The 26,869-nt window shown below is 34.3% G+C and overlaps 4 protein-coding genes and 1 pseudogene across 4 annotated transcripts; 2 read left to right on the forward strand and 3 right to left on the reverse strand.

Moving 5' to 3' along the window:
• Positions 1 to 2,396: 2,396 nt before the first annotated feature.
• Positions 2,397 to 6,738, reverse strand: LOC120149643 (secretory carrier-associated membrane protein 1-like). The gene is made up of 13 exons (XM_039162373.1): positions 6,551 to 6,738; positions 5,876 to 5,938; positions 4,898 to 4,999; positions 4,732 to 4,794; positions 4,298 to 4,331; positions 4,084 to 4,206; positions 3,743 to 3,805; positions 3,556 to 3,649; positions 3,339 to 3,384; positions 3,177 to 3,244; positions 3,008 to 3,059; positions 2,832 to 2,897; positions 2,397 to 2,736 (listed from the first exon to the last, which is right to left on the reverse strand). The coding sequence occupies exons 1-13, from the start codon at positions 6,602 to 6,604 to the stop codon at positions 2,650 to 2,652; spliced, it is 915 nt and encodes a 304-aa protein (XP_039018304.1). The 5' UTR covers positions 6,605 to 6,738; the 3' UTR covers positions 2,397 to 2,649.
• A 1,384-nt stretch (positions 6,739 to 8,122) lies between these two features.
• Positions 8,123 to 11,331, forward strand: LOC120149835 (lipoyl synthase, mitochondrial). Its single transcript, XM_039162544.1, has 4 exons — positions 8,123 to 8,637; positions 8,726 to 8,937; positions 9,237 to 9,616; positions 11,040 to 11,331. The coding sequence occupies exons 1-4, from the start codon at positions 8,207 to 8,209 to the stop codon at positions 11,142 to 11,144; spliced, it is 1,128 nt and encodes a 375-aa protein (XP_039018475.1). The 5' UTR covers positions 8,123 to 8,206; the 3' UTR covers positions 11,145 to 11,331.
• A 1,439-nt stretch (positions 11,332 to 12,770) lies between these two features.
• Positions 12,771 to 15,252, reverse strand: LOC120149598. Its single transcript, XM_039162328.1, has 2 exons — positions 14,830 to 15,252; positions 12,771 to 13,013 (listed from the first exon to the last, which is right to left on the reverse strand). Exons 1-2 carry the CDS (start codon positions 15,079 to 15,081, stop codon positions 12,855 to 12,857), a joined length of 411 nt encoding a protein of 136 aa, XP_039018259.1. The 5' UTR covers positions 15,082 to 15,252; the 3' UTR covers positions 12,771 to 12,854.
• Positions 15,253 to 21,608: 6,356 nt separating this feature from the next.
• The window catches only part of LOC120149776, a 30,236-nt pseudogene continuing 24,975 nt past the window's right edge, over positions 21,609 to 26,869 (reverse strand).
• LOC120149724 lies at positions 26,412 to 26,867 on the forward strand. The gene has a single exon (XM_039162444.1). The coding sequence runs from the start codon at positions 26,412 to 26,414 to the stop codon at positions 26,865 to 26,867; it is 456 nt and encodes a 151-aa protein (XP_039018375.1).

The raw sequence follows: 26,869 nt of genomic DNA on the forward strand, positions 1-26,869 counted from the left end.
CTCTAAAATAAATATTATCTAAAATAAAGATGATTTTAATTATCATCACTAGCATTAATTAACATCTTTTAAATAAAAAGTATTAATTAACATCTTTTAAATAAAGAAGCTGATTGACATAGCAGACGTAGACCAATTATGTCTCTCCAGCTCAGTTTCAGCAGCACTCAATCTGCTCTTTAATTCCCCTAAATCGGAAAAAACAGTGTTAAAAACAAAGAAGTTGACCGACATAGCATGCTTGGACCAACCATGTTTCTCCCACTCACCTTCTACCAGCACTCTGTAATTCTCCTAAAGCGGCAGAAGCGGTGCGCCTTGCGCCTCTTCAATAAGCGTCAAAAGTGAGCGCCTGGGAAAGCCTTTGGTTCGTCGCTGCACCTATGCCTTTAGAGACGTTTAGTTCTGCGCCTTGCGCTTTAGACGCGTCTAGGTACGTTTTTTAAAACTAAGTGTAGAAGGATATAATTTTCTTTTATATGGCTGATTAGTTTTTGCATTTTAGTGCCAAGCCTGGAAATTAATTTTTTAGGTATATATCTTTTAAAAGGAAAAACAAACAATGAACATTTTAAACATGTTTTGGCAATGTTACTTTAATTTAATATCATATCCAAAACCCACATATTTGGTCATTTAGATTTTTCCCAAGTCTAAGGATGACGTCCTTCATTGCTTAAGGAAAGGACAAGTAATTGCTGGTCTAAGAGCAATACATGCATCTAAAAGCTAGGACATGACACTTGAGAACAATTGTTAACAAAAACCCACGGACCTATGTCCCATATTTTTGTTTATCTTCCGAATACGACCTTAAATCACTGGAAAGGTCACCATTTGCTGCTGTTTGTTTATCTGCAACCTCAATTTCATCTCTGCCAGCACCTTTCTTCATCTGTTGCTTCATGGCCCTGCTGTTGTTGGTTGTTTCTTCAATTTTCTGCTGCTTGGCATCATATGTGTGATCGATGGCTTCTCCAATGACACCGATGTTTTCTGATACTTGTCTTGCCTGACAGTTAAGTTGGTTGCTTGACACTGCGGTTTCGTCCTCAACCACGGTCTCTCTTCTGGCTTTCCTATCTTCAATATCTCCAGGTTCAGAGTTGTGATGCTTCGACATTTCCTTCTCCTTTTTCGGGTTTCGCCCCGTTCCATTCTTCTTACAACAGTTTGCAATCTTGTTTAGGAATATCTTCTTACCAAATATTCTCCATGTTTTACCCTTTGTTGTGCTTAAATTGCCAAATCTATCTGCCTCTGTTTATCACGTTTTCGGCTGCATTTATCGTGATTGCGGACGGATATCGCGGTCATGCAATAATAGTTTTGGACAATACTGCTCAACTATATAACGGACGTTATTGCAATAGCGGATCGTTATTTAAATCTCTGAATTATGCAGAAGATTCGTGCACTCCTCCACCATCCTCACTTCTCAACTCCATCTTTTGCTCCATAATCGTTACATTTATTGGAGGATTTAATGACCAAACTCTTTAACTGAGGAGTTAAGGTGGTTGTTCAAGTCCTGGATTTCAACATCCTTTTGCTTCAAAGTTGCTATAAATGCTATCACCCGAGGATTTCTGTTTCCAGAATCCATTTCTTTATGCCGTAGCAGTTTGATCTCGTTTAGTTTATCCTCCAGTTCAGACTCCATGGTCTTTTTTTTAAGGGAATTTGTAGATTGCATTTCCAAGAACCTATGATCCACCTCCATTTTCTACTTTTTAAGAGAGCTCATCATTAGCTTTATTCTTCAGTTCTTTTGTGTATTCCGTGTGTTCCTGTGATCGAAAACAACAGCACAACAGTGTTAACGTGTACAGCCCTGATACCTCTTAAAGGGCGTTTTGCCATCGCCCCTTGTGTCCATTTCCTTTTTGAGATATTAATCTCATTGCCATCTCATTTTGGTGAAGTTAAAGATGTTTAAATAAAAGGGTATGGAATGGAAGTGAGGTCATGTAGAAGGAAGCATGGCAATTATTCAGGCGCTGATCCTGGAATGTAGACTAAGCATTGTTTTATAATGTTTCAATGTTAACCTTTCTTTTTCTTTTTACCACAATGCCCCTCCATTGTTGTTCAAAGTTCAAACTGCTACACGCAACTTTAATTGCATCACAATAAATAAATTAAGCTATGCGATATCCTCAAATATCCAAGTTTGAGTATTGATCGTTATCCATTTTGGCCCCTTTGTTCATCGAAAAGTGCACTTAAAAAGTTTCCAACCACAAGAACCTCCATACAGTCAATTCAATGACCATGAAGGAAAACCCAGTCAACGCAAATCAACTTAAATTGCTGAAGAAAGTAGTGATAAGTTGCTTACGGTATCTCTAGGCACTTTTATCATGTGGAGAAACACTGAAAATGGGCAACACAACTGATAAAGTTAGCCTGCTAAGCCTTACCATCCACAAACTTTTGCATCCAACTTTAATCTGGTTTCCCAACATTCTTCATCTGTCAATTTATGTGCGTGTAAATATTTAAACATATCAATAAAATGATTAAACGAGCCCGCTGGCCAGCAATTTGTATGGGAAGAAGCAATTTGAGTACATAGTAACTCAGCCCAACATGATCCAAGTCCGCCACCAGCAACTACCATCTTCTGCTATGACCTCCATATCACTATCAGAGAGCTGCCGCCATGGTTCTTCTTGCAGCCTCACGCTTCATCTCATCAGCTTTACCGCTACCTCGGAAATACATGTAAACTTGCTGCAAATTCAAAAGAGAAAACACTGAAGGCTTTAGAAGAAATAAGAGGGGAGCAGTTCCACTGAAAAAGTAATGAAAGAAGATGGGTTTCCGACCTGAATAACCCAGACACTGAGCAATGATTCAATGCAAAAAAATCCAAAACCAATGAAGTAGAATATCTGCAGGTCAAAATGATGCAGGCAATATCAAGCCTTCTCATAGACGTAATGAATAGTAAAAACCCAAAACATCAATTGCAGGCAAAGCATTCTAATGGCTTGAAACTTACCCCAACGAAAGCATGTGTGCTACCAATGAGATCAATTGCAGGCAAAATACCTCTGCACCATGAAGACATCATTGGCTACAGATTACCATCCACTATCTAAAAGAATTAAACAAAAAAAGAAGGAAAAAAAATCGTAACATTCAAAATCCCCGAGGGGGAACAAACTTACGCAAGGGATTTTCCCTTGAAAATAATTGGGGGAGCAACTGAAGCAAAGATGCAAAACCCAATATGCAGCTGCAAGGAAGAAGAGACTAGTTAGAAATGAGGAGATTTCCAATATGTCTTCCACGAATATACAACTACTACAATGAGAAAGAAAGAAGCATACCAAGTAAAACAAAAAGAACCGTCCAAAACTGAACGCACTATCAGTCCTGTGAGATGAAAGGAACATAGTGGCAGAACATAAAATTAAGGATTACAATAAAAGCTTACATTTATTATTATTGAACTTGAGATAGTAGAAATAAGTACTATAATTTCAATAAACAATGATTGGACATTAACAGTTTTTAGGTAAATAAGGAATAACCCATAAGTGGTACCTCATAGCACGATAGAGAGGACGGTACCACAATACATAGCCGCCAGGGACCCCAGATATGAAATATATAATGGCAAGAAACCAAATTGTTGGGCCTGAAATAAGATACAAACTCACACTATGATAAAGATGCAAAAATAGAAATTGATCACTTAATGACAAGGGCAATACTAACTTTCAAAACCTACCTTCTCCTTTGATCCAGGCTGTAGTAACAGCTACTATATTCCAAACAAGACAAAGAACCAAACCTTCCATGTAAAGAAAACATTAGACTTAAATCAGCATTGGCCACAATAACAAATTAGCAACATAACCATTTTTCAAGACAAGCAAATGAACGTTAGGACCAATACAATTCACCTTTAGTAGATGAAAGACTCACAAAAGAAATATAACAATGGATAATAGGAGCAACATATTGAATCTATTTTAGATGGATTGGTATTTCATTTGCAATATCATTATGGATAATAGGAGCAATATTATGATGTAAGAAAGAAACAGAAAAACCTGAACTTGAACTCACCTAAAAATGTTGTGAAAGCAACATATTGCATCTTTTGCAGGTGGATTGGTATTTCATTTGCAATATCATGATGGATAATAGGAAAAAATGGTGGCCAATTTTTCTCCTCTATTACAATTCCAGCTACCAAGAAGAAGGCAGGAACATATGTCAAAATCAAGCTTACCTAGCAATACACAAGTTATCGAGATAAAAGGGGAAAAAAAGAACCTACCCCGTGCTATTGCATCCTCCTTCCTTTTCAATTCCTGCAAAATAAAAAGATAACATTCAGTTACTATGAGCACAATTTGTTCTGGAAGCAGATGAATTGTAAAACCACCCGACAGATAACACAATTACATATTGCATCAGAACATTCAAGGATCAAGTCATTGCATAATTTAGAATTTTCAGAACAAAAAGATATTTTACAAGCATTGAGACAGATAAAACAATTAAACAGAAATTTAGAGTCAAAACTACAGTTTTCTTTTTCTGTGCGCAGATAGCAATAATTAAATTGCATCATAAATGTGTATAATTTGGAACTTCAATGCAAAAGGGATGACTTATAACAAATGATACCAAAAACAATAAATTGGAAGCACCAGATTGATTATTCATTGGCAAGCCTCACCCGAGTGCAAACAGATGAGAACAAATTACCTGTTCCCGCTTATTCAGTTCAGCCTCTTTTGCTTTAAGTTCCTTCTCTCTAGCTCTCAAATCCTAGATTTGACAAGACAAAAATATCAAAAGAAGTCTTTTGCTTAAACATAATATCCAGAAACATGACAATTGGCCATTCAACATATGGAAACTTTTAGGATACCTTGGCAGAATCAAGAGGAATATCTACGGTTGCACCACGGTCATATGGTTCAGGAGGGAGGGGTGAAAGCCTTGATGTTGCAGGAGGAACACTACCAGGGTTCTAAATTTTTTGTATTTTACAAGACTTTAAGCATTTGCACAGGTAACATTAATTTATGCATTCACAATCACAACAAGTATAACAGCAAATATAAGACAAGAAAGTAAACCAGTCGCATAGTCAATGAGCACTCTTGCAAAATGAGGTTCAAAGCAAGGTTTAAGCTAATGAGGAAATGAGTCCCATACAAATATTGGACAAATGATGATGCACAAAACTGCACCTAGAACCAGGTTTCAACATGCCATATTCTGAAATATCATGATACTCATGACTTTCAAACCACATCTTCTGTCTCAGGGAGAAAGCATATGTTGAAATATCATGATACTCATGACTTTCAAACCACATCTTCTGTCTCAGGGAGAAAGCATATGTTCATCCCTATATTATACCTCTCCTTGTGTTTTGCTTTCATTCTTGGCCTGCATAATGTGGTCTTTCTTGTAGCACCTATTTTTGGATCTACCTGATATAAATTCTAAGAAAACGCTGCTTAAGAATAGGGAAAGAAAAGAATTTATTCAAACCCAACAACATAAAACACAGTTTCTAGGAAGAGTTATGAATTCAAACATTGTTAGCATCTTTGTCGTAATGATAACCAAACAAACCATTGCAACAACCAGAAAACTATAATCGAGTCTCACAACCCTTAATTGGTTAGAATAAAGTCAAAGTGTGATTAACATGTGAAAATGGATCAATTTTCACTAGTCACTGCAACCAACCTATGCATTACTAGTGCATACAGAATAGGTCAGTATGTCAACTATTTTCTGCCAACCGCCACTTTTTCCTATTCCCAGCAACTGAAACTATCAAACATTATGCAGGTAGAGGTAACCACACAATTGTAGGAAAAATAGTCCTTACAGTAGTATAAAAGGCACCTCCACCAAAATTTGATTGCCCGGCTCCTTTCCTAACTGTTGGATTCTGCGATAAATAAAAAGGAAACATACAGATCATTCTAAGAAAAAACAATAATTAAGAGCTTAAAAAAATCATCATGCACAAGTTAAAACTTAAACCACTAATATTACCACTGAAATGTTCTGTGTGTTCAAGCTTAAGAAAAACAAGAAAAATGAATTCACATCATCACATGTTTTAGTTTTACGTATCAAAAACAAAGTTTATTATTAGAATAATGGCATTACTACAGTCTAACTTCGGTGTCTGTCACTTCGTAGCTTTACATTCACAAAAACGAAGAGAGAGAGAAAAATACCCGAACACAGTTACTATAGCTACATTATGAAAAACCACAAACCTTACTTAAATGAATTAATTCTAACATGAAAAAAAATCCATTCGGCAGTAGAAATGAAACAGATCTACCAATTTAGCTAATCAGTCATCCAAGTCCACAAAACCTACAGATCAAATCTCATATGGAGAAAACTGAAAATATGCAAATCTACGTCCACAAAACCTACAGATCAAATCTCATATGGAGAAAATTGAAAAATGTGCAAATCTACAATCGGAGGCATTGACATGTCATGAAAAAAAAAGTGGAATACAAAACGTGCATAAGAAACTTACCGAAAAAGGATTGACCTCTTCCTCCTCGAAAGGGTTGGAATCGAAGTGACTCATCGAACCTCAAGAATGGAACTACTAACACTAACACAATGAGATATAGATCTGAATTTGAGACGCTGAGAATAAAAGAAAGTATTTGGCGATAAAGACGGTTAAAAAGATAGATTTCAAGGAAAACTGAGAAGAAGTGTAACGAAAGCAAAAGGATTAAGTAAAGTCGCAACGCTAACGGGCTTCAATCAACTTTTAGGGGGGGGGGCGCGTTTGGATGGGAATGTTACATTTTCGTGAAAATGAAATTCATATTACCTATTTGGTTAGTTAAGAATCTGTAATGTAAGATTATTAATAATGGATTTTTTTAAGTATATTATCGAAAATGTCATTATTTTTTTCTTTTGGTATTGTTAGATTACCAGTATTTTAGATTAAAATACTCTTAATTTTTTTTTAAAAATATCATTTTTCTGTCATTGAATAATAAAAATTCTACGAATATTAAATTATAAATTCATCCTTAAACTATTTTAGATTTAAAAAAAATGTCTATAATTAAAATTTTATATGAAGTTTAGGGGTTAAAATAAAATTTTACCCTTTCATTAAATATTTTTTATTTTGTAAAAAAAATTATATAAATTTCATGAATTTTATTTTTTAAAGAAAATATATAAATATTTTTCAATTTGTTAAAAAATAAATATATAATAAGGGTAATTTGGTCAAATATATATTGCAATAATCTTTTATTCCTTTAACCAAACACGATAATCTTACATTCCTGCTAAACCAACCAAACACAAAATACAACAAATCCTATTCTCTGGTTATCTTACATTCCCACTGATAATCTTACATTCCGTGAACCAAACGCAATCTAGTTTATGCCCAATTTTCGGCCAATTCCGCTTTGTTTTTAGTTGTTAAGACTATCGCTCAAAAGAAGAAGAAAAATGTTGTTAAGACTATTCTTTGAATTTTGGGTAATGTACACAAATAATTTTTTGACTATAATATATTATTTTGTTGAGTCTCTCGATTATAAAAAATTATTTTATTAAATCATTCAACTATTAAAAGTTATAAAATATTCACCGGTTATTTATTACTTTTCAAACTCGTCTCTTTTTGTAATAAAAATGACATGAGTTGAACTTTAATATGATGAATGAGATATGATAAAATATGATCTCATCATATCAAACGATTATCACATCTAAATCAATATGTTAACGTCCATCTTATATGACTATTTTATAACTTTTAATAGTCGAGAGACTCAATAAAGAAACTCCCTATAATTAGAGATCATTTTGTAACTTATAATAATCAAGTAACTCATAAAGTAATATCCTATAGTTAGAGGACCATTTGTGTGCTTTACCCCTAATAATAATAATAATGGAAAAAGTAAAGGAGAATAACCACGGGAGAACGAAGCTTAGGGAACAATTCGTACAAGCCCAATAACAAATGAAATCCAAGTGTAAAAGGAGCCCAAATCTATTATCTGAAAGGTGAAAAAACTGACAAATCACCGGCGCAAGCGCAGCCACAGCCGCCCACGCCCACCCTCCTCATCTCTTTCCAGTTGTTTTTAAATCCACAGACAACAGCAGAAAGGAGAAGTTGTAAATAAAACTAGAGCAGGAGAAAATGTTGCGATCTCGCTCTACATCGGTAGTTCGCACCCTATCATTCGCCACCAAGCTAAGACCCTTCTCATCATCAGTCGATTCACCTACAACCAATCCCGAGTCTCCGTCCACTCTCGCTGGTCTCCGGGCCCGCCTCGCCACTGAATCTCTCACTCTCTCCGATTTCATCGGTCTCCAAAGCAATAACATCTATTCTGTTGAAGTCGGGACCAAGAAAAAACCGCTCCCTAAGCCCAAATGGATGAGGGAATCCATTCCTGGCGGCGAAAAATACGTTCAGATTAAAACCAAATTAAGGGAATTAAAGCTCCACACTGTCTGCGAAGAGGCTCGATGCCCCAATCTCGGCGAGTGCTGGTCCGGTGGCGAGACTGGGACCGCCACTGCCACCATAATGATATTGGGTGATACTTGTACGCGTGGTTGTAGGTAATTTTTGTTTAATTATAAAAAAAAAGTGGGATATGCATATGTATGAAACTAGTAAGTTCGAATTTCACTGTTTTCGCTTTTCCAGGTTTTGCAACGTGAAGACATCGCGAACGCCGCCTCCGCCAGATCCCAATGAACCGAGGAATGTTGCGGAGGCAATTGCATCGTGGGGTTTGGATTACGTGGTGATTACGAGCGTGGACCGGGATGATTTGGCTGATCAAGGAAGTGGGCATTTTGCGGAAACGGTTGAGAAGTTGAAAACTTTGAAGCCTAAAATGCTTATAGAAGCCTTGGGTACCAATTATCTTCTAAACTTTTCTTAATTCGTTAACGTATTGGCATGCCCTTTGATATCCAAGGCAGAAACTTTGCTCCTTTTGTATACATATAATAATTGGTCTTAGAGAAGTAAAATCGTTATCAGATTTGACATTTACAGTTGATAGGGATTTATTTCAGGCAATTATGATAGTTTACATAAACAAAATTGTAATGTGGGGCAGTTCTTGCTTATTTGCATCTTTAGAATTTCTCATCCAATCTGAGTTATAACATTTTAGCTGATATTGCCTGCACTATCTTTCATTGTTTAGTTCCTGATTTCCGGGGAGATGCCGGCTGTGTAGAGAAAGTTGCAAAATCTGGGTTGGATGTCTTTGCTCATAATATTGAGACTGTTGAAGAACTTCAAAGGGATGTACGTGATCACCGTGCTAATTTTAAGCAATCTTTGGATGTTCTAATGATGGCGAAAGAGTATGCTCCTGCTGGAACACTTACCAAGACTTCAATAATGTTAGGATGTGGAGAAACGCCTGATCAAGTTGTGAAAACAATGGAGAAGGTTAGAGCAGCAGGTGTTGATGTGATGACATTCGGTCAGTATATGAGACCATCAAAGCGCCACATGCCCGTGTCAGAGTACATTACACCTGAAGCCTTTGAGAAATATAGAGCCCTTGGCATGGAAATGGTATGCAGTAATGTTTTATTCTAATACTTGCAGTTTTCTTCATTAAGTGCACCCATATCTTTGCTTATATTGATTGAGTGACTAACAAATTTATCTTATCTAGCTTCTTCTGATAAACTTTTTTAGTCTGTCTATGGCTTAGTTGATTGCAATAGCTTGTTGAAAAATGATCTCTTCCTTAAGCAGATCTTGTTTCTTTTACCCATGGTTCTTAAGTGCTTTTAGAGAAAGGGATGTAAAACTTAGAAAAGAAAATGATAGAATAGATGCCTATATAATTGTCAATACTAGCCTTGCAAACTAAATTCATCTCATCTTTTTGCTTTCCCCTTTTAAAACACCTTAACCATTCATTATTCTAGCTGACAGTTAATGAGTTCTAATAATTGGTATTACTTGTACTCATATCCATTCAAGTCTGATGTAGAGCTTTCTGAAAATAGTTTAAAAGTGTTCTCTACTTGTTAGTTGGGACATAGGAAAATAAAAAAGCACAGTGAGCATTAGTTGGTACTCATATCCTAATTTCTATGTTCGCCCCAGGCCACTAAAGTCTCAGAAACGGGCCTGATTTCAGTCTAAAGTGATCGCACATATTTTAGTCATTTGCCTGTATTCAAGTTAAATTTTTGCTTCCTTCTATATGTTTGTTCAAGATAGTCGTGTAAGCTAGATGGTTGATGTCTTGCTATTCCTTGATTTAAGAAACCAAATAATGCAGTAAGAAAAGCAACCCATTGTTTGCTATTATTGGTAATGTAATGAGAAAAATAAAGAGATAAAAATTTAACTAGTATTGTAGTATGTCTAAAACACGGTACTGATATATATATCCCTCTTTTTTTTTTTTGGGGGGGGGGGGGTGGTGTGGTGGGGGGTTGCAAGTTGAAATTTCTTATCCAATAGAAACAGCAAGGCCGCTACATGAAAACAACATTACTAAGATTTAAACATGCCAAACTTTAGCTCCCTGGCATTAAACAGAGCTAAATTTACATAGTCAACTACAACTTTTCTATGACACCATAATCTGATGGCTTTACCTTTTAGATTACTAGCAGCACAGTGTAGTTCATTTTCCTAGGTTGCAGTTTCTCCAAAGAGCTATGGCAGCAAATACGAGAGCTATCCACATCAAATGGAAAAGTCACTGTTTGGTTTGCTTTTCTGCAGTTCAGTTTATACATCATATTCTTTTAGATTCCCAAGTTTCTTTTCTTAAGTAAATAAATATATTTATAAATTAATCCTAAACCAATTACTTTGTAGGATATTATGATATATATCATGTACACAAACCTGATGTAATGTTAATTTATGACTTTGATAACTTGTTATTGCGTAGGTGTTGCTTTTTGGTCAGAATATTGAAATTAGTCACCGAAGATGTAATAGTACGTACTAAAAAAGTGTGAATGTGCAGGGATTTCGATATGTGGCATCTGGTCCCATGGTCAGGTCATCTTACAAGGCAGGGGAATTCTACATCAAATCTATGATAGAATCTGATCGTGCTGCTGCTTCATAACTCCTTTTCTCTTCATACCTATGTTATTCTTTTTCTGTGGCCATCATTATCTTGATTCGGCTAATAAATCGGTAGGGGGCTGGCAGTCGATGATTGGGTACTCCAATTGTTGCAGTATGTGGCACCAGTTCTGATTGAAATTTGTTTTGTAATTGTTCTTGTTGTAATTATATATATACATTATGGCATGGATTTTAGCACCAATGTTTTATCTGGAGGGGGATCAACCAACCTGTTTGCTTTTTTGCCACCATACAATTTTTCACTTTACATTGGGCTATTAGAAGGTGTTAGAATTTGTGAATTGTGGTCAGGCTCAAGCTCCTTGGACATTTTTGTATTATAGAAGAATGATATTTAGGCTTTCGCGAATAAAGTCCCAACTGCTCGCTGAGCAAGCATTTGGGACTTCACATCTCTGTGCATTTTTAGGCCATTAGTTTGCAGTCAATGGACTTGGGTTGTGTAATGTCTTATCTACACAGAAGGGTCGGGGTGCATTACTAGGCGTAAACAGAATTTGACTCAACAAATTGATTGATTGATTGATTGATTTATTTATTCTAGTCAACTTGAATTATTGAGTTAGTTTTTTAGTTTAATTTGAGTTGAAATTTAAAAAGTTTAAGTCACTTAAAAAATTAAAAATTTGGCGGAGCATGTTTGCGATTTATTGATTTTCTTATTCTTTCAATCTTTCTTTCATTTTAAGTCAATTTTTTACCAAATTAGAATCATATACTCCTAAACTATTTGAGAATACTTATGTATTTTCTATTTTTTTTAATAATATTTTCTATTCTTTTTTTAAATTAGTTTCTCAATTTTATATGAATTGTTTGTTTCATCCTTAATTGTAAGTATGTTTCGGACTAATTTTGAATTACATGCTCTCCTACTGCTATAGAATATTTATATAACTCAATTCTTATTTTTCACTAATGTACTCTATTTTTTTAATTTAGTTTATTATCTTTGTATTTTACTCAATTTGGTCTTTCTAATACAATTGTTTGCAAATTCTTTTTTCATGTCAATTCCTTAACTCTTCTATACGCTCATCATTATTTTACTCTCAAAATATTTTTTTGAAATATAATATTATAAATGTATTTTATAATTTTAGATTGTATCTAATATATTAAATAACATTATAATATGAAAAGAATATGAAGAAATATGTGTGTGTATTATTTGGTTAGATAATGTTGAAAATTTGAAATCAATCTGTACTAAAGTACTATAAATAATTACAATTAAATTTGTATAGAAACTCGAACAACTCGATTTGACTCGAATTTCATAAGCTCAGCCCGACTCGAAAGAATTTCAAATTAAATTTGAGTCATAAAATATAACTCATCAACATCTTGTAATAAAATATGACTCGTCAACACCTAATTCGAAATTTTTTTACTTGATCGAATACTCACCCCTATGCATTATTGTTGTGTTCTTTAGTGTTGGTTTTAATAAAATTTTAGTGGCCATAATAAAATTTTGATGGAACAGTATTCCACATTTTAAGTTTGTAGTTAAGATGATTGACTTAACATGTTTGTCTTCAGATTTGCAAAATTCCATTTCTCAATTCTACCTTGACGCTAAAAAAAAGCAGCAAATTGACAATTTCAGTTTTCCTGGAATGCAATTGTACAAATATCAGAAACCCTGATGCTTTATTATCATGACATGCTTCTTTGTTCAGCATCAGCTTAAGCTTGAAGACCCACCAACGCTTTGATTGAGTTGATGCAGAGGCTTCAAGGTGTGGTCTGGTGGACACGGCACCGGAGCAGGATGTGCAATGAAAGTAGGAGCTTCTTCACCAGGCATTAAAACCGATATCTCACTCGCATAAACTGTCATCTGCATTCAATTGTAAAGAGGTTTGAGAATCAAAAGCAGCGAAGCTACATTCAAGAGACTTGATACCAAAGCTTCAGTTGACACCAGTTCTTAGTTTGATGCATTATAAAAATATTTCAAGAAAGTAGACGAAGTCTCGGTTATTGTTTCAAGGTTTTTTATTACTATATTATATTGCTCTTCCATTAACCAAGGCAGTTGAAAACCTCAGAAGAGACAAAAGGATGAGTTTTGGAATTCTTGGGATACAAGCATAGCATATAAAATAATGGACCCAACACCATTCCCCACTAATAAAATAAAACCATTGTCTGCCAAAATATTCCTCCTTTTTCCCCAAATCAAGGGGTTCTAACAACTGATAGACTAGACAAGTTGCACGCAAAGGTAAGATGATATATTATTAAACTAAACAAATCAAAACTAGTTGGTATAGCAAGGTTAAGAGTTAAATCATGATATTCTGAATCAGGTTGGGAGTGTCACTCCCATAAATGAGTCTTTGTAATATTCGAATTAAATTAGTGGATTGATAGATCAAATACTGATAATTAAACTAAAGAAGAAATGAAAAAGGGACAGATGAAGGCGTGCCATGCTTTGATCATACAAAATGGTAACACATCAGGTGATGATGATGTTGGCCAATAGTTTTAGCCAAAAAAAGAACTTGCATCCACCCAACAATTCAGCATGGAAGGCTTCACCCTCTTGTGCATGCAAAACGACAGTATATGAGGATGGAAGATTTTCGAGGGGATATTTATTCATTTTGACCCTCTATTTGCAGAGTTGATTGGATGGGAAGCTCACAAAGTCAAAATGATTTGATGAAGATATAAAACAAAAGTTAGGCAACACTTCAATTCTGCCGGTCGTCAAGTGTGACATTTGAGACAAAAATCACATGCTGCTGATGGATGATGCTCCCCTTAGCCCTAATCAACCCACATACACATCATATATAGATCATGCTTATCTATGTATCTATGTTATAAAAAAAACATAGCAATTATTACTGGTTGTCCTTCATTTTAAGGAAAAACTATTGTTTAACAGATAAACATCTGAAACTGAAGTTGAATAATGCATACCACAATGGGAATTGAGAATTCCAAGCCATATCCACCATTTATCCTTGATGGAGATAATGGGATTAATATTTAATTGGTATGCTTTGTCCAAAAATTAAGCCACAATCCTCAGTCTATTAATTAAGCTAAATCACTCAATTTCTTTTTACATCTTCCATGTTTGTTATACGGTTCATGCTCAGGTTGTTCTAGGTTTTCTCGTTAGGCCTGTGATTTACTTATTATTGCACCCAACACTTGCTGTTACTAATTACTCGAACTTGATGAAAACAAAAGGGCCATGGTTTTGTGAGTGAGAAAAAGGAGGCAAGATGGGTATAGTGAAATGGTGAAGTCCGTAAATTGGGTGGTGTATATACATGTAGAAGATGGGTCCTTGCTACCAACCTTTTTCTACAAGGAAAACAGTCCTCAAACAAAGGCCAAAAAGAAAAATGTCCACAGTGAAATTAATATACTATGAACTAGAGATATCAAGAAATGTTCAAAAGATAAAATAGGGAGATAAATAAAGAAGAGCAGTGGTTTATGAGAAATAATTTAGAGTGATTGCAAGGAAGTATTTATTCAAAATCTTAGTCACGACTTACACTTACCTACCTACAAAACGAAACTGCTCGAATGTCTTCTAAGAAAAATAACTTTCACTTTTATCACTAAGGTCAGGTTCTGAAGAAAATATACAAAAACAAATTATAAAGGGGGTTTGAGAGAGAGCTTACTTTGGGGGAAGGATAATTAAGTTTGGCATTGAACATGGTCTGAGACTCAAGATCATTAGGGGAGGATGGTGGCCTGAGAAACCTCTCAAAGATAGCCATGAAGAGGAACATTGATATGAGAACCGCAGTGGCCACAAAACCAAACGAAACCGCATTCACCGAGTTGTCGAAGCGTCTCCAGTGCTCTTCCCTCCCTAAATTCAATGGAGCCACCGTGGGTGGCACCGTTTCCCAGTGATATTCACCACCCATTAAGAAAACCTATCAAGCAGAGCCACCAGCGCAGAATCAAGCACAACACATGTGAACATCAGGACAGATTAATAGAGAGAGAACCATCCCATTCCCATGTATGTATGTTGTTCATACTAGTTGGTATTCTCCATTACGACATGCTTCAACAAAACACCACTTGAAGTAGATTGACGCCTTTTGCTTTATAGAATATGCACCAACACTTGTGCTTCTAAAAGAAATGATGTTTGCCCTTCAAGCCAGGTTCAAGGTTCAAAGTTGAAGGATAGAGATTATGGCTGGTTGAAAAGGAGAGCTTTTTGGGCTTTAGCTTGTCTGAAAATAAAGCTTTTATTCTTTTCTACTCTCCTCTCACAATAGAAATGAGAGTACACTATACATACATTCTGTACCTAAATTATTATTTTTATTCTATTTTCGTACTTACATTTTATCTTTTTTAAAATTATAATTAACGTTTAATTTAAGTTTTAATTTGATACATCATCATTAAAAAATTAATAGAATTATTGATGTGATATTGTTTTTATTTTTTTCAATGATGATGTAGTATTATCTTATGGTGATATGTCAACATTACCGTTAAAATTTTAACAACGGGTACCAAATTGAAACCTAAATTAAATGTTAAATACGATTTTGAAAAAAAATAAAGTTTAAATATCAAAACAGAATAAAAGTAATAGTTTATATATTAAATATGTAATTTACCCAAAAAATTAACTAAGTAGAACACATGATTTTTTAACGTGACTTACAGAATTTTTAAAAAAATGTCTGAATATTAAATAGCAATTTTTTAAAATTTTATTAAAAAAATGATACCAAAGGAGTAATAAGAAGTATGAAATTTGATTTTACCTTATGCTTTTAATATTTACTGAATTAAGTAGTTGTCTCTTGTGATTATGCACAAATTATTTTGAATTTAGATTATTTAATGGATGATTTTGACATGAATTAAGCAATCTCAATGGTTAAGAGATTTATTATTTATCTTTGAGGTTTTAAATTCGAGTACCACATATGTAAAAATATAAACGTTCATTATCAAATAATTTTGAATCTTTGAATAAATACTACATTGTATTTGTCCCATATTCATTAAAAAAATAATGATTTTGGTTATAACCAATGTTATTAAAACCGGACCGGACCAGCCGGTTCGACCGGTTGAACCGTAAACCGATGGCCTGTCCGGTCCGGTTAACTCCCAAAACCGGATTAGCATAGAACCGGTAAAGAACCGGAAGAATCGACTGAAAATCGGGAAAACCGGGATGAACCGACTGAAAACCGGTTTGAACCGCCGATTCACTTTTTTTCTTTAAAAAAAATTAAACCAAACGACTACGTTTGTTCAACGAGCCGAGTCAAATTCGAGTATTGCTGAGCTCGACTTGAACTCGAAAACTTTAAAAGTAAGCTCAACTCGACTCAAAAACTCACGAGCTAAAAATTATCAACTCGAAATATAATATTAAAACTTGAAATCGAAAAGGCTCAAACTCAAAAAAAAATTAGAAGTTCGATTGAAGCCTAACATTTGAGCTCAATTGAAGAAAAAGAATAGTTCGCTTTGTGCTTACCAAAATGTTCCATGATTTTGAATGTCAAATTACCTCTATTATTTATAGAAGTAAGTTGGGATGCTCTTCTATGTTTCTTAGCTATGTGGGATTGTTTTGTTCTCATATTTTTACTCTTTAAACTTTTGGGATACTCTTCTATGTTTCTTAACCATGTGAGATTGTTTTTTTAAAAATAATTAAACCAAATGACATCATTTGTTATTTATAGAAGTAAGTTGGGATGCTCTTCTATGTTTTTTAACCATGTGAGATTGTTTTGTTCTCATATTTTTACTCTTTAAACTTTTGGGATACTCTTCTATGTTTCTTAGCCATCTGGGATTGTTTTTTTAAAAATAATTAAACCAAATGACATCATTTGTTATTTATAGAAGTAAGTTGGGATGCTCTTCTATGTTTTTTAACCATGTGAGATTGTTTTGTTCTCATATTTTTACTCTTTAAACTTTTGGGATACTCTTCTATGTTTCTTAGCCATCTGGGATTGTTTTTTTAAAACAATTAAACCAAATGACATCATTTGTTATGATTTTTTTAAACCCCAATTTTATTTTTTTGATTATAGTTATATAATTATATTTATTATTTAATATGTTTTACCTTAAATATTATGTTGTAGTTGATTTGAATCACTTGATTTTATGGTTTTTCATTTATACATGTTATGACTTGTGATATTTTTATACCTTTTAATATTGTAAACTTAAAAAAGTGTTACATATATATTAATATTGCTTTGAATATTATGTAAAATTAAAAAAAAATATTATTTTATATAAAATCCGGTTCAACCGCGATTGAACCAGTGAACCAGTACCTTCACCGGTTCAATGTCCGGTCCGATTTTGAAAACATTGGTTATAACTATGTGGAAAATATAGTATATTTCAAAAATAAAAAACAAATGTCGTCGTTTTTGAAAGGACCACAATCGCTGTATGAAAATGCAGTTGGGCCGTTGTTATTTTAACCCAAATCAGCACAAACCCATCTTTAGATATATTGTTTTCACTTCCATTTTTGACAAATTAACATTTTAAATAAACCAAAATTTATTACACACTGAACATACCAAAATGAAAGAAAGTATTTTATATAAAATATGTTAGTGTAATTATGTTGGACAATGCTCGGGTAAGTGAGGTGAACCACCGGAAACAAGAAACATAAAATAATTTACTTATTCAGTTTAAATCAATCAATGATTTTATCTTCGTGAAGCTTTTTCAAAAGATCAATTCGCTATAATATTTTCTATACAAGAGATATATTACTTAATTCAACATATTAGTTGTAGGTGCTCTCTCATATAATTGTTGGTCTCGAATATTTAAATCAGAGAAAAATAAAAAAAAATAGTTTATAATTTTTTTCCTTTAAATTTGGGTCATTCATAATATCTAATACAATAAGTTATAAATGAATTAAATACATGTATAATTTTTATGTGATGTCACAAAGAAATTCAATATTGGTCTCGAAGATTTTAATTATTTGATAAGGTTTTTAATTTTATATTCCAAATCTCTAAAATAATTACCCAATAATTAAAATAGATCTAAATTAATTTTAATATATGATTAAAACAAGTTAATTATGATAGAGTGGAAAATTGGAAGGATGAAAAGCTAAAAGTATAGAAAATTAGAAAAATGAAAATTTTCTTTGTTGGTTTTCATGGTAGGAAATATGAAAAAAATTATATTTTTTCTTCATTTATCGCTTATTAGAGTTAAAAACTGAGAGGAAGAAAATTAAGATTTAAAAAATAAATATTTTGAACAAGTTGGACTTTGTTTTTATACACGAGGATGAAGATTATCACCCCCTCTAATTTTCTTTCCTGCCAAACACACTTAAAATTTCTTCTCTTTTCATTTTTTTCACTCCCTCCTTTCATTTTTTCACCCAACCAACCAAACAGATTATGATGCTTCCCAAACGTATTAGATGAACCTTTTATAAATAAAATATATTTGTGTTAGTTTTATATGGTATTAGATGAACATTTTGTTTTAAAATCACACAACTTATAATAATTATGGAGCCATTGAGATTATGATTCTTTCACAAACGTATTTAATTAATATTTCTATACGTGAAAAAAGTTCAATTAAAATATGTAAACACTAAAATTTCTCCGACCCGCTCATTAGAAGGCCCAAACGCAAGGTCCGCATCCATTGCAACATGATATTTATTAATATGTGATAAAGTATAAGACAATATCTATTCATTACATATATATATATATATATATATATGATATTTAAAACCTCTAAAAACGCGTCATTTTGGGAGGCATGTTTAGGCACAAAAGGGCATCATTTTGGAGTGCTTGACTCATGATCTATGCATCTAACCCGATCAACATCTTACGATCCATACCATTTAATATTTTGAAAAGTTATATTTTTAATCTATTCACCTTGTATATGTTGTGATTTTATCCTAAATTTACATGAATTGATATTAATTTTGCTTTTAAATTCATGTTCATGTTTCAAGTTAGTCATACATACATACATACATACATACATACATACATACATACATACATACATACATGCATACATGCATACATGCATACATGCATACATGCATACATGCATACATGCATACATGCATACATGCATACATGCATACATGCATACATGCATACATCCATACATCCATACATGCATACATGCATACATGCATGCATACATGCATATGGATAGGATCTTGTTACATAATGTAAAACTCTTTTAATTTTACATATATTTAGGACAGTTAGATGAGTGAAAATATATGACTAAGGATGGCAGTAGGAAATTAAAATATATTCACTGAAAAAAATACAAAAAATCAATCTTAATCTTCTATTTTTACTCATCTAATGATCATAAATTTATGTGCATTGTGTGAGTGGATCCTAACTCATATATATATATATAATAGATTAATTGACTCTCGAATTCAACTATAATTATTGTTTATACCAACTAAAATAACCGATGATAATTCCAACTACGTAATAAACTCTTTAAAGATCCAACTTATTTGAACCACCATAAAACGACTCCGACAAAACCACTGTGTAATGAACATGGCAGCACGGTGTGAGGTTTGGTATCCAGTATTAAATTGAGTGCGCATCCTAATCTCCCAACTGTTTGGTATGAACAATGATCATCCACTTATAGAAGGTGGAGCGGCCTAACCACCACTTGATGAATCATTAGTTACAGCAGCAAATTTATATGCTTTCCTTTCTACGTACTGTCGTATTCAGACATGTTTTTTTTTATATAATTGAAAAATGTAAATGACCCAACTTGATTTTCATTTTAATTGTCCAAATGAAAAGCAGATTCTTCCTTTGCATGTGTAACTCATAAAAAGCAAATTAACACGTGTTTATTTACAGCTGGCCTTCATAACTACTGTCTTTTCTGTGTAGCGGCTAAGCTTGTCTGTACTTTTTTGTCTTTGCCTATTTCCTTTTATTCCAATGTAAAACATATCCTTCCTATCAAACGTTCCTTAATAAATATATGTAAAAAAAAACTGTAACTTGTCAATTAGATATTGTTAAAATTGTTAAAAGATTATAACATAATTTTCAAAAATTTAGTGATTAAAATATGTATTTTTTTTTCAAATTTTAATGATCATAAATGTAATTTATTTTAGAGTACATGATACTTTTAATATTCATTTTTATTCTCTTTTTATCAACCTACTATTTTTTTTCAAAATCATATATAACATTACATTTTAGTTTCATTTTGTTCAACCACCGTTAAAAAATTAACAGTGATGCTGACGTGTCATCATTGAAATTTTTTTAAAAAATATCAGTCAATAGTTTTGTTAATTTTTTAACTTCGTGTGACCAAATGAAATAAAAAAAATTGACGTTAGATATAATTATGAGAAAAATAATAGTTGAGTAACTAAAATAAAACAAAGTTAATAATTAAGGTATTAAATGTTGTGGTTTACTCTTAATAATTGAGGTCGATTGATTTACATAAATGTATATTTAAAATTAAAGGTTTCTATCAATCATATCTCAAGTGTGATATAATCTAATTTAAAAGATAACATATTACACGTACGTGGTACACGAAATCTAACTAAAAGGCTGATAATTTTCAATATTTTTCTTTTGACAAGACGACAACTACTTAAATGTACTAACTGTTCATCATATTAATTACATAAACATCACACATGAATGAGTTGTCAAAATTAATTAACAAGACATGGAGTCTCACTTAAAATTATAAATGTGGTTGAGGTTGAAAACTCAGTAGAAAAATGACGACCAAATCAATATAATCTAGACATAATCTAGTGGGGAGATATTGGCAAGAACCAATGGACCGTAAACATTAATAAATATGTGTACATGTAATCCGTCCATGCTTATTCATAATGAATATTCTATCCTTTGGCAAGAAGCAAGGGCCAAAAATAGTTGGATTTGGAAACTAATATAGTTTTGAGGCAAACGCAAATTCCATTTCAAAAGGAAGGCTAGCCACCTAGTATTTTTTTTCTCCCTTTGGAAATCGGGTGCTTAGACATCAACCCAACACATATCTCTCTATCTACATATGTAGTAGTGCAGTGTTGAAATTATATAGTAATTACCGTAAACTGAGAAGTTAACACTGACTAAAAATAAAATATTATAAATAAAAAAATTGACCTTATTGTGAAAACTACTTCTTTAGAAATAAAATCATCATGATTTGTGTAAACTTCGAAATTGGGGCAATCCCTGAGATTAACATGATTCTTTAGAATTTTGTACACCCAAAATCTGAACTATAAACCAGTGATACTGCTCTTCTCGGAACTTTGAAAGAGATATAGAACTTGAAGAATACTTTAGAGAGAAGTGTGTAGAGAGAATTGTGTTTGGGTTATCTTGAGTGAACACAAATGCTCTCTACTTATTTTCTAAATGTTTTTAACTCATCTTCTCAATTTATAAATAGTCATCAAATCAAATCGTCAACTATTTGAAATAATCATTAATTTACAATTTTAAATAGTCTAGGGGTATTTCTTTATATAAAAAAAGGTATAAGGATATTTTCTGGAGCTTTTTAGCTCCTCCTCCTTTTAAACATGTCATAAAACATCCAAAATAACGACAATCCATATAACAATAAAAAAATAATAGTCAAAACGTTCTATTAACTTCAATAACAAACACTGAAACGTAAAAACTAAACAATCTATAAATATAATACAAGTTCTCTGTTCCGAGTTTAAAACTTTAGAGAAAAAAACATGTTAGATTTCTCTGGGTGAGTATTCCCTCCTGTCACGCGGGTGACACGGGTTCGATTCCGGCAACGGCGTAATATTATAATTTTTAAGAATCAACGGTAACAGCGCACGATAAGATCCTCTGGGTGCACGTTAGCAGGGTTAACGGTTCCGAGCTTCCCCGTCGCGTCTCCGATGTATTTTCCTCGCCCGTTCGTCGCTTATCTCTCTGGGAAATCTCTCAACTCCTACCAATTAAACCACAACGCGAAAATCAAATGGATTGGAGGAAACTCTTCAACTGCTCAGAGGGCCAAAATCTGGAGTATTTTCTCCCTAGAGTTTGTGAAGGTACCAAATCCGTTCAACCTCCCCAAGAAGTGCTAGAAGCTGGAATCAACGACAATACTCGCTCGTGGGACAGTTCCTAGGTGCTGCTCCGAGCTTCTCCTCAACGCAAAGGTTAGTCGACAATCTGTGGAGGAAAGCTCTAAAGGGCGAAACAGTACATGTTAGTACTGCTGGGAACCTCTTTGTTTTTACTTTTGCCTATGAAAATGCTAGGAATTGGATTCTAGAGAATGGCCCATGGCATGTATCGAATAAAACCCTCATACTCAGGAAATGGGCACCAAACTTAACTTCGATCTTACTAGTGTTCCAATCTGGGCACATCTCTATAATGTCCCGCTCGAGTTGTATAATCGTCTAGGCCTTAGCTATTTAGGAAGTGCCTTAGGCACCCCCTTTCCATGGACTCCATTACTGCAGCAAAAATCCACTTAGAATATGCAAAACTCTGTATTGAAATAGGAGTAAAAGACGAGATACCTAAAACCATAGAAGTGGAACTAAAAGAAGGGATCAAAGTTTATGTTTATGTTGAAATACCTTGGATGCCAGCTAGGTGCAGCTTCTGCAACACTTTTGGTCATAACGAAAAAACCTGCTTGGCATCGAAGAACACTGCTCAAGCTAAAAAACAAGTTTGGAAGATAAAAGAGAACTTAGAAATAGAGAACTTACCTACTGTAGGTGGGATCGAGTTGCTTCAAGAAAAAACTACTTCCTCTCCAGTCACTATAAACGCTGAACTAGGTACTAAGGAACCAGAAAACAAAGAGGAAGAACTGCAGTCCCCTATCGATGGAACCAGTCATGAAGCTAAAACTGATGGAAAAGATGAGCTTAGCTCAGTCCATACTGTTGTTCAAAAAACCATTCTGAAAATGATCTCTCTATTCCTGCTCCTAAAGAATCGATCCCAAAGAATAATGGGGAGCCCTCTCTTTCTGCTAAACGAGGAAAGGGAAGACCTCCAAAAGAGCAAGAGAAAATAAACCTTGATTCCACTAACAGATTCCAAATCCTAAATGAAGTTGAGGAATTCCCTCAGGTAACCGAAGACCTCCCGAAAAAACCTTGTGCATCTTCATTAGGAGTAGCTATCATAATCAACGACCTCAAGTCAAAAAAGAAAACTAAGGTAGACAAATCAAAGTTAAAAGTTTGTAGTGCTAATGGAAGTTCATTGATTACCCCTCCCAAATGATTCTTCCTTTCTAGAATGTTAGAGGACTAAACTGTCATCTAAAGCAAGACAACATTTTAAGAAGAGCTTCACTTAATAAAGTGGATGTTTTATGCTTTCTTGAAACTAGAGTGAAAGAAGATAAACGCGCAACTATTCTTAATAGAAAATTTGTTGGTTGGACTGCTCACACTAACTACGATTATGCTTCCAATGGAAGAATTTGGATCCTTTGGAAAAAAGACATCATCTTCTCGGTAATCCAAACCTTTGATCAGTGTATCTCTATCCAGGGCCAGTACCAAAATGTTCCTTTCATCATCACTGTTGTTTATGGAAGCAATGATGGCATTGCTAGAAGGCTCCTTTGGCATCAGTGTAAGGATCTTGAAACTAAAATTAGCAATCAACCCTGGATCCTCGGTGGAGATTTTAATATTACTCTCCACCCGAATGAAAGTTCTGATTGTGACATCCTGGGTCCTATTATTTCTTCAGATATGAGAGATTTATAGGACGCTCACTTTGATTTGGAGCTCTCTGACCGCCCTTTCTTTGGCCCTACTCACACTTGGAGCAATAAACAGCATAACACATTCCTTGCTAGGAAGCTTGACCGTGTCTTGATCAATTTAAATTGGGCAAATTTATTTCAGACTTCGCATGTTGAGTTCCAAGCTCCAGGAATTTCTAACCACTGCTTTGCAAAAGTTTGGCTTAATAAGGTAACTGAAGTAAACAGACCTAAGCCTTTTAAGTTTTTTAATTATTAGACCCATCACCCCAACTTTCTGGAAGAGGTTAAACAAACCTGGTCCAAACCAACCTACGGGAATCCAATGCAGTATCTCTTCACTAAACTCAAAAGGGTGAAAACTTGTCTAAAGGCTCTTAACAATTCTTCCTATAGTGACCTTCCTGCCAGGGTTAAATATAAACGATCTGAACTTGAACTCCAGCAACTTAAGACTCTTCGTGGAGACGATGACATTGAAAAAGAGCTTCTCATCCAGAATAAACTGAAAAATCTTGAGGAAGCTAAAACTCTTTTCTACAGGAAGAAATCTAGAGTCCAATGGCTGAAGGAGGGTGATAAATGCACTAAATTCTTTTACTCCACTATTGCCCTTAAAAATAAAAGAAACACAATCCGTACCCTCATTGATGAGAAATGTAACAAGATGGAAACCTTTGATCAAATTTCAACTGAGATCACTAACTTCTTCACTATTTTACTTGGGAAAGTTGGTCCAACAGTAAAGGGCACGGATCCCAAACTGTTAAAGGACCTCTGTCAGTTTACTTTACCTCCTGAGAAGGCTGATGCCCTTGTTAAGGATGTCACTAAAGAGGAGATTAAAGAGGATTTCTTTAGTCAAGGAAACGATAAATCTCCTGGTCCAGACGGTTTCTCTCCATTCTTTTTTAAAAAAAACCTGGACTATTATTGAAAGCGACATTATTGCTGCTATTTCTCAATTCTTTAAAGATTCATACCTTCTGCCTGCTTTTAACGCTATTGTCCTTGCTTTGATTCCTAAGATCCCTAACCCTAGTAAAGTTAAGGACTTTAGACCAATCTCTTGTTGTTCTGTTTTCTACAAAGCTATCTCTAAGATTCTGGTTAAAAGATTAACTTGTATCCTGCATGAACTAATATCTCTTAACCAAACAACTTTTGTAAAAGGTAGAAGCATCACAGAAAATACATTACTTGCACAAGAGCTGGTAAGAGGTTACAATAGAAAGAATATATCTCCTAGATGCTCTTTGAAAATTGATCTCCACAAGGCTTTTGATTCCCTCAACTGGAGCTTCATCTCTACCATCTTGCAGGCTATAGGCCTCCCTATGACTTTCATCTCTTGGATTGAAACTTGCTATACCACAGCAAGCTACTCAGTCTCTATTAGCGGGAGCTTATCTGGATCCTTTAAGGAAGCTCGGGGCTTAAGGGAATGAGATCCCCTCTCTCCCCTCCTCTTTGTTCTCTCCATGAATGTCCTCTCTTTCCTCCTAAATTTGGATGCTGCCATGGATATTTTCGGATACCACCCTAAGTGCAAAAGAATTAACTTGACCCACTTATCTTTCGCAGACGATTTACTCATCTTTTGTAAGGGTTCAGCTGACTCAGTCATCGGTGTCACTAGTGTCTCGGACACTTTTTATGAGATGTCAGGACTCCAAATTAACGCCTATAAAAGTGAATTATATGCAGCTGGAATGTCCTTGGGTACGATTGAGACTATCAAGCAAGCTACTGGCTTTAATCTTGGATATTTGCCAGTGTGTTACCTAGGAATTCCGCTGCTCACAAGGAAATCTCTGAAAAAGACTGTGTGATCCTCATCGATAATATCAAATCTAGATTGCACCATTGGTCTAGTAAACTGCTCAGCTACGCTGGGAGACTGGAGCTCATCCGAACTGTGCTAGCTTCAATTACCAATTTTTGGTGCAGACAACTCTTCCTGCCTAATTCAATATTGAAAAAAATTGAGCAGCTTTGTTCCCGCTTCTTTTGGAAAGGTTCTGACAAATCAGCAACATGAGCACGTGTGAGTTGAAGCAAAATTTGCTCCTTGAAATCGGAAGGTGGTCTTGGGATCAAAGACATTAAGACCTGGAATAAAGCTTGCATGTTAGCCTTAATCAAACAAATTCTTGCTGGTGAAGGCTCACTTTGGGTAGCTTGGCTTCATAATTATGTTTTTAAGAACAAAGATTTCTGGTCTATTGAAGCTAAGCTCAACACAAGCTGGTGTCTCAGAAGACTTCTTAAATTGAGACCAGAGGTGCAAAATTTCCTTCATCCGGATCCTATCAATGCAAGCTCGATATGAGACTCTATTCGGTCTAAAAATCAGAAGGTCCCTTGGCAAAAACTCGTTTGGTTTTCCCTGCACATTCCAAAACATAGTATGATAACCTGGATGGCTCTACTTGACAGACTACCCACCAAGGATTGTCTTCACCGAATCGGTCTTACTAATGACTGCTCTTGTCTTTTATGTAACTCTGATGTGGAAACTAGGGATCACCTTTTCTTATTATGCCCTACTGCTGTTTTTCTATGGGAACGCATCTTCTCTTTTTTTGGTTTGCATTTTACAGGATACCTTTGGGAAGAATTCTTGGAAATGGCGAGCTCAAACTGGAAAGGAAAATCATTGTTATCTACTGTAATGAGGATTGCTTTGAATGCATTGGTTTACTTGCTCTGGGAAGAAAGGAACAAAAGACTGTACCAAGGCCGAACTAGACCTGTAAATGAACTTCTAAAGAATATCAAATCTATTGTTTGTCTTCAACTTAATGGCAGGAAACACATTAGAGTAGATAATGCGAATCTTACCCTCTACAAATATTGGGGTATCGATGACCACTGATT

This window comes from Hibiscus syriacus, unplaced genomic scaffold (genome assembly GCF_006381635.1).
Source record: "Hibiscus syriacus cultivar Baekdansim isolate YM2019G1 unplaced genomic scaffold, ASM638163v2 tig00111008_pilon, whole genome shotgun sequence".
NCBI classification, from domain to species: domain Eukaryota; kingdom Viridiplantae; phylum Streptophyta; class Magnoliopsida; order Malvales; family Malvaceae; genus Hibiscus; species Hibiscus syriacus.